General features: G+C 30.4%; 1 protein-coding gene across 6 annotated transcripts; it reads left to right on the plus strand.

Annotated features, from left to right (window-relative positions):
* Positions 1 to 5,763: 5,763 nt before the first annotated feature.
* Positions 5,764 to 15,052, plus strand: LOC110692322. 6 transcript variants are annotated; one of them, XR_002505443.1, is made up of 8 exons: positions 5,764 to 6,086; positions 7,120 to 7,536; positions 7,706 to 7,907; positions 8,369 to 8,988; positions 9,877 to 10,194; positions 11,938 to 12,087; positions 14,196 to 14,526; positions 14,623 to 15,052. XR_002505443.1 is itself a non-coding variant. In XM_021869328.1 (7 exons), the coding sequence occupies exons 2-7, from the start codon at positions 7,390 to 7,392 to the stop codon at positions 14,292 to 14,294; spliced, it is 1,536 nt and encodes a 511-aa protein (XP_021725020.1). In that variant the 5' UTR covers positions 5,764 to 6,086; positions 7,120 to 7,389; the 3' UTR covers positions 14,295 to 15,052. The 6 variants fall into 6 exon arrangements, 5 of the variants coding, with proteins under 5 accessions (XP_021725020.1, XP_021725022.1, XP_021725024.1 ...); XM_021869328.1 differs by having other exon boundaries at positions 14,196 to 15,052; XM_021869330.1 differs by having other exon boundaries at positions 7,126 to 7,536; positions 14,196 to 15,052.
* The last annotated feature ends 219 nt before the right edge of the window (positions 15,053 to 15,271 follow it).

Below are 15,271 nucleotides of genomic sequence, written 5' to 3' on the forward strand. Positions count from 1 at the left end.
CAATATATGCTAATTGCTATGTACATACTTATACAGACTCTCTCCCTCCAATCCCTTGCTCATTATTACATATTTGTGGCATCTTTAATACGAAGTACTAGTATATTAATACACAAATAAATATTTTAATTTGCTAATTAATTTTTAGATTTCATTTGCTAAAGATATCTCAAGATTTCAAATGGGACAAACATTAAAAATGTAAGGAGTATAAATTACGAGTACATGCTTTCCTTAGAAAATAAAAGTAGTTATAATAAAAACATATATATCAAATGCAAAGAATTGATGCAAGCTTATTAGACAACTCCAAATCTCCAATAGATCAAAATGATAAGTGTCGATCATAATTAAATTTATAAAACCGAATATTTCTTTGAAACACATATTAATAAAAATATTACAATTTGTTCCAATTCTTTTTATTTAGGAAGTATATTATATCATGTTTGTACCGTACCTACGTGCATGCATATAGCGCACTTTATTGCCAATTTGAGTAATTTAATAGGGGTTGGAAACCCACTTATTTTGGTAGTTTCATAAAAAGTATCTAATAAACATTATCATTTGTTAGCTTGTTTGTCGTCAGATAATAAGTCGACCAAATTACAAAATTTATGGAAAAAATTGATCTAGAAACTTTATTATAATCGTTAGCTAGGTTGATACTCTTGAATTCTTGATAGTATACATTTTTATTAATGTAGTTATAGAGTAAAAATAGTTATCGGTGGATAAAAAACAAACACTATCAATATGGCATACTCCTCATTTAATCAAAATAAAACAAACAATATTATCAAGAAAGTGTTGACTCGCTTGATAATAAGGTCATTACTTTTTTTTTTTTTTGAAAACACCTGCGGAATATCATTAAAGGAGGTCAATTTCCGCCAAAGTTAAGAGACTTTGGGGAAACGGACCTAAATAAACAAGTTCAATACAATCTCTAGTATTCCATCTAGCTACGTGGTGCGCTAGAGTATTCTCCGCACGTTTAACATGAGACATAGAGAAAGCAATAAAAGATTGAGAAAGAGCATACGCATCATCAACAATTAAATATTACCTTAGATTCTAGAAGTATGGGATTTGAATATTACCAATTGAGAGGGTACTTAGGGGGTAAGGATTCCCTTACAATCCCCCTCTACTGCCAAGTGCTTGTCTCGTAAATAGTTATGGTCATAGTTCTGCTTACCACTAAATTAAAAAAAAGAACTAATCATATCAAAATGGTATATAAGTTATTTCGTATTTACTTCGAATATCAATGTAAAATGGTATCAAATATATTTAATACTTCAAACTTTAATGTAATATGGTATATTGTATATCTAATGCGAAGTATTTTGTATGGTTTTTCTAATTTTCATATTGAAACTTTGGGAGGATTTTAAATTAGAATTTTAGTCGACCAACACCTCCCCTAAAAAACGATTCACCATAAAGATATTTCATTACACAAATTTTTATATGTGGCTGGTCACAACCACTACTATATTTGAGAGCTAATTCAACCCCTATTTCCGTTGTATTAGGTGTTCAAAACCGTTGTAATAGACCTAATACAACGGCTAGCAACCGTCACATTTGCTAGGGTTGGATTAGGTCTAATACAACGGTAAAAGGAACCTAATCCAATGGATTGCTCAATCCGTTAGATTAGGTTCCTTCTTTTTTTGGAGTGACTGAACCTAATACAACGGATTGCGTCTTTCTTCCGTTGTATTAGGTCTTTCTTTTTTATTTTTATTTTTATTATTATTATTATTATTATTATTATTATTATTATTATTATTAATATTAATATTAATATTAATATTATTATTATTATTATTAATATTAATATTAATATTAATATTAATATTAATATTAATATTAATATTAATATTATTATTATTATTATTATTATTATTAATATTAATATTATTATTATTATTATTATTATTATTATTACATTATTATTATTATTATTATTATTATTATTATTATTATTATTATTATTATTATTATTATTATTATTATTATTATTATTATATTGTCCAAAATCCCGTCCAGATTGTCCAAGTCCAGAAGTTCAACTGATCAATGTCTTCGCATCGTAATTTTGGTATTGATGTATCTTTAAATCATTAGAATTTAAAAAAAGAAAAACTAAGTTATGAAAAATTGAAAAACGAAAAACGAAGAACGTAAAATTGAAAAATCTGAAAACGAATATCAAAAAAATTGAAATTCTGAAGAAAAAAAACCCAGAAATCAAACCCAGATCTGAAAAAAAAAACCCTGAAATTGAACAAAAACACGAACCCAGAAAAAGCTAACCCAGAAAAAACGAACCTTGAATTCGAAATCGAACCCAGAAATCAAATTTGAACCCAGAAATCGAAAACAAACCCAGAAATCAAAATCAAACCAAGAAATCAAAATCAAACCCAGAAAAAATGAACCCAGAAATCGAAATCGAACCCAAAAAAACGAACCCAGAAATCGAAAAAACAAAAAAACCAACCCAGAAGAAACGAGATCAAACCCAGAAATTGAACCCAGAAATCAAACAAAAAAATAATCTGAAAAAACAAGAACAAAAAACGAAGACGAAAACAAGATCTAAACAACGATCTGAAAAACAATTAAACCCAGATTTCAAACAAAAAAACAATCTGAAAAAACAAGAACAAAAAAAAACAAAAAACGAAGACGAAAACAAGATCTGAACAAAGATCTGAAAAACGAAAAAAAAAACGATCTGAAAAACAATTAAACCCAGATTTCAAACAAAAAAACAATCTGAAAAAACAAGAACAAAAAAAAACAAAAAACGAAGATGAAAACAAGATCTGGAAAACGAAAAAAAACCCGATCTGAAAAACAATTAAAAAACGAAAAACGATCTGAAAACAAGAAAAACGAAGACGAAAACAAGAAAACGAAAACAAGATTTGCAAACGATCTTAAAAACAAAAAAAAAAACAACTGATATTACCTTATAAACTCAAGTCAAAGAGGAGAGAATGAGAGGAGAGAGAGTGTTCGAGAGAAAGAGAATGAGAGGAGACGAGGATTCGAAAGAGAGAGAATGAGAGGCGAGAATGAGGGAGAGAGAATGAGGAAAGTTGAGAGACGCGTGGGTTATAAGCTAGGCTAATTAATATCCCGACTTTTTTTTTTTTGATCCGTTGTATTAGACAACGGATTCTTATATCTAATACAACGGTTAAAATAAGTGGATTGCTAAACATCGCCCGCAAATCTCCACATAAATCCCACAAATTTATATTGAAGTTACAATATTGCCCTTGACCTTAAAAAAAAAACACAACCTCAATAAAAATCAAAGTACGGGGATGTCGAGGCTCGTGGCGGCAAGGTGGTTGGCTCGTGGCGGCAAGGTAGTGGTGGCTCGTGGTGGTGGCGCCAGGTCCGGCAGCCACGTCCACCGGCCTGGCGTCTGGGCAGGACGCCCAGCCACGGTGAGTGGCGTTTGGGACAGGCGCCAGTCACTGTGGCTGGGCGTCCTGCCCAGACGCCAGGCCGGTGGACGTGGCTGCCGGACCTGGCGCCACCACCAGCCACGAGCCGTCCTGGCCAGGCGCCCCAGCTGCCTTAAATTTTTTTTTTAATTTTTTTTTTTTTTGGAAAATCAGAAAATTTTTCTAATTTTTTTTTAATGTGTTTGATTTTTTTTTTAATAATTATTAATTTTATGTGTTATTTTTTATAAGTCTAGTATATATATTTTTTATAAAATCAAATAAAAAACATAAATTTCCACATCCTAAATCAAAACATAAATTTAATAAACATAATTTAAAAAAATAAAAAAAAAGGCAAAAAAAAAAAAATTAAAAAGTAAGGGCGGCGTCCAAACCAGACGCCGGTGCACTGGTGGTGGCGCCTGGCCTGGACGCCAGTGCACTGGTTGAGGCGCCTGGGCTAGACGCCAGTGCACTGGTTGTGGCGTCTGGCCTGGACGCCAGTGCACTGGTTGTGGCGCCTTGCCTGGACGTCCTTGCCATGGTTCCGGCGTCCAAACTAGGCGCCACCTCGTTTTCCGTCGAAGACGACGTATCTCCGGCGACCCTCGCCTCTCCGGCCTCCCTGGGCAACCCAGTTTGACTCCACATTTGTTAGATCGAGATTTGTTCACTTTGGGTACGATTTTAGAAATGGGCAAAATTGTCAAACCATGTCTAATTTGTGGGCTTTATGTGGAGATTTGCGGGCGATGTTTAACAAATCCCTAAAATAAACCGTTGTATTAGACATGTTTATACGACTTTTTTTTTAACTGATCCGTTGTATTAGACCTAGTCTAATACAACGGATTCTTATATCTAATACAACGGTTAGTATAAACCGTTGTATTAGACCTGTTTTAGTATAAACCGTTCTATTAGCATTCTAATACAACGGTATGAAATTAGCCGTTGTATTAGCTAATTTTGTATCGTTGTATTAGATTAAAAATGTAGTAGTGACCGTATGGCTGGAGTTACTTATTCTAAGACTACTTATTCAGGGGTTACTCGATTAGTCAGGGGTTACTTATTCAGTGGTTACTCACAAACAGAAAATGAGCTAACTGACTGAGTAAATTTATTAGAATAAGTAGCCCATGACCGATTGAGTAACCTCTAAATAAGTAACCCTGGAATAAGTAACCCCGACGAAAATGCGCTAACCGACTAAGTAACCCAAAATAAGTAACCCTTGACCGACTAAGTAACCCCTGAATAAGTAACCCCGGCCACACGGTGTGGCGAACCACACAGAAAAGGCACCGATCTTATTATTATGTAGTACTCCTTAATTATTTGCTAATGAAAGCCTTTTAACCAAAATAAATAAGTTAATGAAGAACGAAATTAAATACTATCTTCTTCAAAACTTTAGTACTTCCTCCGTTTCTTTTTAGTTGACACGTTTCTTTAGTCACGTTTGCCAATGCACAACTTCAACCATTAATATCTCTAATACCGATAAACAAAAATTATGAAAAGTTGATATTTTGAAAATATATATCGTGACGAATCTAACAAGATCCTACGTGACTATATTTTTCATTAGGTATAAAGCACAAAAGACGGTTAAAGGGGAGTGAGTGAATAGTGCTAAAGTCAAAATGTGTCAACTAAACATTGATAAAAATAATTAAAATTTTAATACGGAGTATTATTATAAAAATCGAAATTAAAATGTTGTTCTATAACTCTATATCATAAAGATATTTTATTAATTTGAATTACTTTATAACAATTTCAGTACAACCCAGTAAAGTGAATGGGTGAGGGGTGGGGCAGGGGGAGAGAATTGAAGCTGTTAACAGTTTTTGTCCAGCCTTGAAAAGTAAATGGGTGTGGGGTGGGGCCAGGGGAAGGAATTGAAAATGTTAACACGCTATCGGCCTGTTTAGTAGATGATAATGAATAAGGTTTAAGTGTAATGGATTTAAGAGTAATTTTGAAAAATAAAAGTCTCATTTCAATGTCCTTGCATGGTATTAATTAAACTCCACATCTTATGTATCATGTGTATTTTTATATAAAATTTATTACCACATCTACAAGTATTAATGAGTTTCAATGAAATTAAAATTAATGAAGATATTTGGAAGGGGACAAATATTATGGTGACGTGTTAACATGACTCTTTTTCTTATAGCACACTTTCTCAACCTCTAAATGCTTTTCTTTTTCGTCAAAATACGGACAATATTTTCAACTAGAGAGAGTATATATAAAGTATTACAATAGTACCAAATTTAATAAAAATTCATTATCATTACCACAACTTATTACGGGATAAACCTATTAAACCGGTTGTTAGTAATTAATAGAAGAGTAAAAGGAAATCCAAAAGGATTTTATATAATAAGGGATTAAGGGGTGATTTTGTGTAGGTGGTCCATCAAGTACATACACTGCTCATTTGCCTTGCATATCAAGCAACTCTTTCATCCTCTCTGCAATTCTCTCTCTCTTTCTTCTTAAAAAAAATTTAATAGAGAAAAAAAAAAAAAAAACCAAAACATTTTCATGGCAAAAGAATCATGATCACCACTCCAGCTCAAAACCCATGTGAGTTCATCTTTTTCCTTTATTTCTCCCTTCTTCTCTCTCTATTTTCTTATTTCCTTTAATTTAATTTCCTCCTTCTTTCTCTGTAAAAAGCTTGATTCTAGGAAAAACAAAATTCTTATCTTAATCACCCATAAACCCCATTTTTAATTTTAATTTTTTTACCAAAAAAAAAAAAAAAAAAAAAAAATTCCATTTCACACCTTTAATTTTCTCTATTTTGTGTTTTTTCCAACTTGACAATTGGGTATCTTTTTTTTTTTAAACTTTACTAAAATTTCCTTCACCCCACCAAATATTCCATTAATTTCACCGATACCCCCTTTAAAAAATCATGTTTATATCATAAAATGTTGTCATTTTAATTCAATCAACAACTCCAAATTTCACCCCCTTTTTTTCCTCTTTATTTATTTATTTTTTTTAAATTTTTTAATTTTTAAATATATGTTTTTAATTATTATGGCTTTAGGAAGCAGTTAGTCAAGAAATATAAGAACCGCCATACTTAATTTGGGAAAGTCCTTTAAAGGTGGGTTATTGTATACCTATTTGTCTGAACCCACCTTTTCCTTTTTCATCTTCTTCAATTCTTCTTCTTCCGTTAAAGTTATCACCAATTTCTGGGTTTATTTATTTATATATTTTTTTTCCCTTTTTATTTTTTTTTTAAATTCAAAATTTATATATATATATATCCAATAATATATTTTTTTCCCCTTTTTTCTCAATGTTTAAAGTTAGTATATGTGTCTCTCTCTAGAGCAAGAGTGTGTGTTTTTTAGCTGAGTTCCACCGTGACTGTCAGTTTCTTCCCTTTCTCCTTCTTCTCTTCTTATCCCCTCATTTTCTCTCTCCTCCATCTCTATCTCCTATTTTTTTCTTGGAGAAAAAAAACATTTTTCCAACTGGGTTTTCAATTTTATCACCTAGGTTGTCATTAATTTCATCTGGGTGTTTCGATTTTCTTGTATTTCAATCAAAATCGTGTGTTCTTCTCGTATTAAAACCCTTTTGTTTGTTGTCGATTTAGGTGCAGTTTTGATGGATGATATTCAAGGAATGATCATTGATGGTGTGTTAGTACAACAACAATTGTTATTGATGATGAAGAGTGTTATTTGAAGTGTAGAAGAAGCAAAGGTCACTATTGTTATAATAATAAAGGAAAAAAAAAAGTAATATTATTATTAGTAGTAGTAGTATAGTAGTTAGTATAATTATATTATTTCAAAAGAGGCTGAGGTAGTATTAGGGAAGAATTCTTAATTAGTTTTTATAATTGATTAAAGTTTAGTTAGCTATGAATAATAATAATAGTAGTAACAAATCCCAATTAAGCTCCATTAGTAGCGCGAGCGATCTCATAGATGCTAAGCTTGAGGAACATCAGCTTTGTGGATCGAAACAGTGCCCTGGTTGCGGTCATAGACTCGAAGGATCAAAACCGGTATGTAATTAACATATGCTGTAATACCCCGTATTTTTATTAGTTAGCGTTGCTAAAAAATTTGATATAATTAGACTAATAATGATTTCGGAAAAATAATTTTAGTGTTATAAATTTATTTTTGGGTTGTAATTTTTTTTTTTTTGAAGGTGCTAATTTGTTTATGAAGTTTCTTGAAAATTATTGGGGACAGGATTGGGTAGGTCTACCAGCTGGTGTTAAATTTGACCCAACAGACCAAGAGTTGATAGAACATCTTGAAGCAAAAGTGGAAGGAAAATCATCCAAATCTCATCCTTTAATTGATGAGTTTATCCCTACTATTGAAGGTGAAGATGGTATTTGTTACACTCATCCTGAAAAACTCCCAGGTATTTTATTTAATCTTCTTTTTCGCCAAAAATTGTAAAATAAAAATCATAAAATTATACTAATTAAAATTTTGTAATTTTTTTGTTGAAAAAAAAAAAACATTGTTTCATTAATCTAAAACACCTTGCTTCCTTGCCTACCCAAAAACCAAAAGGAAAAAAAAAAAAAATTAAGTTGATTAATCAATTTTTTAATTAATCAGAAAGTCTTAACTAAAAAAACACTAATTAACCACCACCACCACCCCCAATAGTTATATTTGGGTGTTTTCCTCCCAAATTTTCTACCACTCCATTGTTTGTTATGACTTTCATTACATCACATATCCATAATTAGTAGTTTTATTTACATTTGTCTTATAGTTGGTTGCACCTAAGTCAACCTAACTTTGAAATATCAATATTTTCAATTTTCTTGTTTCTCATTCTTTGGATGTCATGTTTGTTTAATTTTTCAACAGGAGTGACTAGAGATGGATTGAGTAGACATTTCTTCCATAGACCGTCGAAGGCCTACACCACCGGAACACGAAAACGAAGGAAAATCCAAACTGAATGCGACCTCCAAGGGGGCGAAACACGGTGGCATAAAACTGGGAAAACAAGGCCAGTAATGGTGAATGGGAAGCAAAAGGGGTGTAAGAAGATTCTAGTCCTATACACAAACTTTGGCAAAAATCGAAAACCCGAGAAAACAAATTGGGTGATGCATCAATATCACTTGGGACAACATGAAGAGGAAAAAGAAGGGGAGCTAGTAGTGTCCAAGATATTCTACCAAACACAACCTAGGCAATGTAACTGGACAATGGAACGTAGCGCGACAACCGGAGATGGAAGTGAGCCTAGTGGAAGACGAGAGAGTGGAAGTGGGAGTGGAAGTACTTCTTCGTCTAAAGAAGTGATTACACATCATGGTAGGGATGATCAAATATCTATTTCTGCTGGTGTTAATGTTGTTGGTGGTGCTGCCGCCGGGCTTTCGAGTTTTACTGCCTTGGATATGCAGCAATTGAGAACTACTGCTGAACAATTCAGCTTTAATACATTTGCTAATAATAGTAGAAAAGGCTTTGATGAGGTAAAAAAAACTTTCATTCTACCCCTTTCCCAATGTAGATTGTGTTAGAAATTGAACTATTCATTTGCTTGTCCTACCAAATGGGTGAAATTTCGCAATATATGAATTTTTTTCTCATAAATTAATAATTGTGTACCTAAAAAACAAAATTAAGTAAATTGCAAGTCAATTTATTTTTATTTTTTTTAAATGTCTATTTAAATTTGTACTAATCAAGTAATAATTAGAGAGTTTGTCACACCAATTAAATATTTCAAAGTACTAAATAAGATTTGTTATTAGAAATATAATACCCAAACAATATTTTTTTTTAACACTTTTTCTAATAAAGTAATAGTAGGGGGTTTGTCACACTAATTTAGATGTTACAAAGTACTACGTACAAATTAAGATTTGAATTTAATATATGATACTCATAAAAGATAAAACTAATCACACAACATTTGCATTTGGTTCCTTAAAATCGATTCCTAGTTGAAAAAAAAACCTTAATTAAAATAGCAAAAAAAATAAAAGAGAAATAAAAGTAAAAGAGTAAAGTTTTAGTTTTTTTTTTTTTTTTTAAGTTTTAATTTTTACTTTTTGTGTTAATGGCTTTGCATGCAAAGAATAAAGAAGTTAATTAAATTTTGACTGCCGAACAATCACATTCATGTATCAAAGCTTAGACTTTGTTTACCAACTTATTAAGAATAGCTCAGTAAGATGAAAAATTAAAGATACAAAATCTTTGGCAACCTTGTAAAAGTGTAAATTAAACTTCATTTAATCTTAAAATGCAAAATATAGTACTAAAAACACAATCAAGTTGTAGTACAAATATATTTAGCTAAAGTATAGCTAATTAATCAAGCTTTAATTCATGCCCTTGTTTACTTTGTCCCTCAGGCGGGAATGGGAGATGCTTCAACAACAGTAAGGGAAAGTGCCGCCATGTCGGCTGCATGCGACGACCACGAGCCAAGGCCACAACATCATCAGCTTCATCACCATCCTCATGCTATGAATGCTCCCCAAGATCATCACCATCATCATACACACCAATCCATAGCAACCTCGGCTGCCTTTCACATGAGTAGACCATCACATCCCATTTCCCAAATCATCTCCCCTCCTCCCCTCCATCATGCTTCCATTATTCTTGATGATGACTCCTTCCACCATGTATCGCGAATCATGCTTCAAAATGAAACTTTTCATCATCAGGTAATAAATTCTAACTATATTTCATGTATGATTGATTAATATTTGTCATGTTATAACTCTATAATTAATTTAGCTAGATACATTATATGGCATGCATGGATTTGTGTATGAATTATGAGTTGTCCAAAAATCTCATGCTCATTTGAGTCCAAATTAATATGTGTCTTTTTAGATCAGAAATAGTTCTCATTTCTCTCATAATGAAAAATACAAATTAGGTGACCTTCCTCACTAGAATTTGCCTTTTTGAATAGTTTTAATTTTTTTTTTTCTTTTTTACCCCAAAATGTTGTTTTAACTACATTCTTGACAAAAAAAAATTTCGACTCCTCTACTTTACAATTATGTATAATTCCATTAAAAAAACATTGTATAAAAAAATTAAAGATAAAGTTTATAATGTATATGTACTATGTATTTTATAAGATAATTGGGTAAAATTAAATTAAATTAACTAGTAAAAGTTTGAAAATGCACCATCTAAAAATAAATAAAGTTTAGTAAAACACTTTTATTACTTCTAATTTAAGTTTTTACTCCTTAAATAGAAATTTATATACACTTTAACTTTATTATTCCAACTTAAATATTTGACTTTTAAGTAGAAGTTATATTCTTATAAGTGTTAAATTGCCTTCTTGTGTTTTGTGTGATTGTATGTAAATGTTCCATTTTACTAGATATATAACCTCGACCTAGACTTTTTAATGATTTTCTTTGTACATTAGTCAAAAAAGAAATTCTTATTATTTCTTTTATTGGCTTACATACTAGAGATTTTTATTTTATGGAATGCACAACATAGCTACTTATATGAGGAGGACTAGACAGAGTCTTTTCCATCTAGCTTCCTAAATACTACAGTATATATGTAAATGTTACTTCTACCGACCTTTCGAAATTAAATAAAATTCTAATGTATATATGCTCAATAATATTATTTTACAAATCCACAAAGATAATATGGAGTATCATAGAAGTAATTTTAACTCGAACACACACACAAAAAAAAAAAAAATTGTTAGTTTTTATGTGAGAGCTGTTAATTAGGGGATGAGGGGTCGATCGAGATAATTTCCTCACCGAATTAGTGGATCAAGTAATCACTTAGAGCTAATAAGATAACTGATGGTTGAGACCCAAAAATATGTTTTATACTCTATCAGATAAACTGATAATTTTTACTTCGTGTATTCTTGGATATTGAAATAGACCCCACATTAATTTCTTGGCATGATGTTTCTAAGAGCCTAACATGAAAAAGGAATAACACCAAATATATATTGCATAAATAGATTATATATATGTGGTACATTGATAATGATTCAATTCATGTATACTGAATGGTCCTTATAGACAAATGTTGGAAAAATAAAAAAAATTTGAAGAAAAGTAAATTATCAAACAATAAATTGCGATTATGCGGGGTCTACGAATATGAAAAATGAGTCTAAGTAGTAATAATAATCATATATATATGTACACACTTTAATTAAGAATAAAATATGTATAAAAGTGGGATTAATTTTTGATCTAATATCATAATCATCCAACGTAGAGTAGTAAATATATATAATTACTTTAATGTTAGTTCAAAGCTAGTTCAATCTATCTTAATTTATTTATATATATGAGCTAAATAATAACTTTTCAGATATGGTAATAATGTAGGGACAAAATGATAAATTTTGATGATAATGTCATGCTTTATAACTTTTGATGTTTTCTTTATGTTTTGAGTAGCAACAACAACATCAGCAGCAGCAACAACAACAGCAGACAACACAACAACAACAACAACATCATAAACTTGGAGGAAGGTCTGCTGCTGGTTTAGAAGAAATCATCATGGGCTGCACTTCTTCTGTTTCTGATGGTGGTGATATCAAGGAAGTAAGTGTTACCTTTTTGACTCTGAATTCTATGTGTCTACTTTTTTTAGATTTATATAATTTCGTGCTAGACGTCAAATATTATTATTATGGGATTTTATATGTTCTTGGTCTAGTCTCTACCCGTTGTTTCTATTTTAACCGTGATTATATGGTATTGCTAAAAATGTTGAAGTACGAACAATATTAAGAGACGGATGGAATAAAATATAATACTGGAGATGTGTATAGATGTAGAAAAAGAAAAAGGGAAAGAAAGTAAACAGGATTAAAAGTTGGAAAAGATGAAAAAATCCCCCCCTACCTACGTCTTTACTATACTAGTAGTTTAAGAATAAAGAGATAACTAGAAACCTTTTTTTTTACCTTTTCTCTTTATCTCTTTTTTCTTTTGATTTGTTTTTCTACTCTACTGCGTACATTATTGTGTATATGTACACAATGAAACTAATTTAATAAGATACATAAACAATGTAATAATAATTGATTAAGTAAAGTAACAATATGATAGACATAAAAATATCGCTTCATCAATCTCAACATATACAAGTAACACACTTATAATATTCACATTATTTTCTCTGTTCCAAAATTAGGTTTTTTTTATTTTTAATTAATGACTGATGAGAACAGTTGAATTTTTCATAAAAATCACGCGTATTTTTGTATGATGGGACACTAGAAATGGATAAATTCCTCTAAAGGATGATTAAATTTCATAAAAATAGCTAGGTGGTAAATTCACGTTAGCATGTACAAAAGGAGGGGGATATGATAAGGACTTGGTCCTCTTCTTACTGCCTCTTTCGGTGCAAATGAAAACTTTGGAATAATAGAGTGTCATCAATTAATGTTTGTACATTCAAAAGAATGTTTTCATCATTTCTTTTTCAATTTTTTGGCAATTTCATGCAGCTGTTTTCTACTGTTATTTCCCCAATTTTATGTAAGGACCATATAACTAGTGCTATACTTTTTTGCCAATAATTACGAGTGTTTGATTGTTAATTTTTACCATCAATTTTAGGGCAATAATGTTACAACTTTGTCACCTTTTTTATTTTTAATTTTTTTTTACATGAGTCACTTTTATTAGAGGTATTAGTAATAATGATGGAAGTAAAAAGAATCATAAAAATTAAATACCTAATATAAGTTGTTTTCGGTTCTTTTATAAATATGTGAAGTCATGAAAATTCATTATATTGTTGCTAAAGTAATACAAATTGGTTAGTAATTACTATGAAATTGTAGACCTTAACTTGATGCCTAGGCTATAATTCAATAAATATATAAATATGGATATAAGAATTAAAGATTAAGTCATGTTGGTTATCTAATTTTGAAAGGTCCCTTATAGCTTAATTATTTAAAGGGTTTTTTTTTTTTTTTTTTTTCTTCTTCTTCTTCCAGGGTTTTATGTGTAGGATTTGTTAAAGGTATACGTACGATTGATTACTTAATAAACTCAGGTTAAAAAAAAAAAGTTGATGTGTTTACATGCACTACATTATTTGATTATAGGTTTTCCCTCTATTGGTAGAGGATCTCAAATCCTATTAAATTAAACTACCCAAAATATAACCTTAAATTACTAGGCTTCTAGTTAAAAGAAATAATCCCTTCATTGAAAATAATTTATGATTGTATAGTTTGTGAAAAATAAATATGATAGGAAAGTATATAGTGCAAATATTAAAACATTGTAAAGACTAGCATTCAATATGAAGAAAGTACGACACTACATATAATGCAAAACACATTTTTCAAGGGAGAATTTTGGTACAGTTCTTTGAAAGAATAACGTAACATTAAAATATTATGATTTATGAACACAAACAAAAAATGTCTTCTTCAAATTGAGCTGAGAAAATTGGCATAACATATAGTAGTAAATATAGACAATGACCCAAGAACTTTTGGCTTCATTATTTCATTACCAAGATAACAACATCAGAATTTTATTTAATTGTCAATGTCTGTCTTTTCCACTTATTAGAAGACAAAAAAGGCAGCTTCTTAATTTCCTTAGCATACATTAATTATTTGTACATATAGAACCCTAACCCTAGTTTTTATTTTTATTTTCTCTCCTCAATTTTATGGCAGGAGTCTTCTATGACAAATCCACCAGCTGAAACAGATTGGATGAAGTACTCTTTCTGGCATGATGCTGACCATTCAGATCCTCATCATCATCATGGGTAAAACCCGAAAAAAAATTTGAAAACAAAAAAAAAACCAAAAAATGCATACAATTTATTATTTTTTTTGACAGGGAAAAAAAAAAACAATTTTATCATCATCATAGTATATCCAAAGGCTTCGTCTATTTTTTCTTTTAAACAGAAGCCAGAAACATTTGATCAGACGGTTTGACAGAAGACCTGCTCGATCTATATACAAAGCATATACTTGTATATGTATACATATGGCCTTGGTAATACTTGTTTACTTTCTTTTTCATGGGTGGAATTCTGTGATAGATCAACAACAACTGAACTAACTGATCCAACAACTGTCCCATGTTGTATAGAATGAAAAAGAAGAAAGAAAAAAGGCTTCTTCTCTCATACAAAGAAAAAGAAAGAAAGAAAGGCTGCTGGACGACTACTGACAATTTAGAAGACCAAAAAGCACATCAAAATCATCAACAATATGATTACAAAATCATCTTTCTAAGAACTATAATTTTTTTATTTTTTATTTTAATTTTGTGGTTTGTTGTAGCTAGGAGAGTATAATGTATAAGTTTTTATTTTATTTTATATAGAATTTATTTCTCTTTTTCTAAAAGGAAAAAAAAAAAACATGAAAAATTCGCCATTAAGAATTTGTGCAATTTGTCATAGGAGCAATTGTATTTTTATTTGTGCTAATGTATAGGTTTTCTCATTTTAAATTTTAGAAGGATGTAAATTAAGTTTCCAATACAGAAAAGAAATGTGTTTCAACAATTATCACAATTTTTTGTTCTATCTTTGTAATTCTTTTGTATTCGGTTTTCTCGACTATTGGACATGAGCAACGATGAATGATTCTAGAAAACTGCATATATAATTGCTCATTTTGTGAATGCATAGGTTTCATTTGAATGTTATTGTATGCTTTTACTGATATATTATGGATTTATGGTTACATATACACATATTTAAAAATTTACATGTTAGTCAAATATATATATG

This window comes from Chenopodium quinoa, unplaced genomic scaffold (genome assembly GCF_001683475.1).
Source record: "Chenopodium quinoa cultivar QQ74 unplaced genomic scaffold, ASM168347v1, whole genome shotgun sequence".
Lineage (NCBI taxonomy): Eukaryota > Viridiplantae > Streptophyta > Magnoliopsida > Caryophyllales > Amaranthaceae > Chenopodium > Chenopodium quinoa.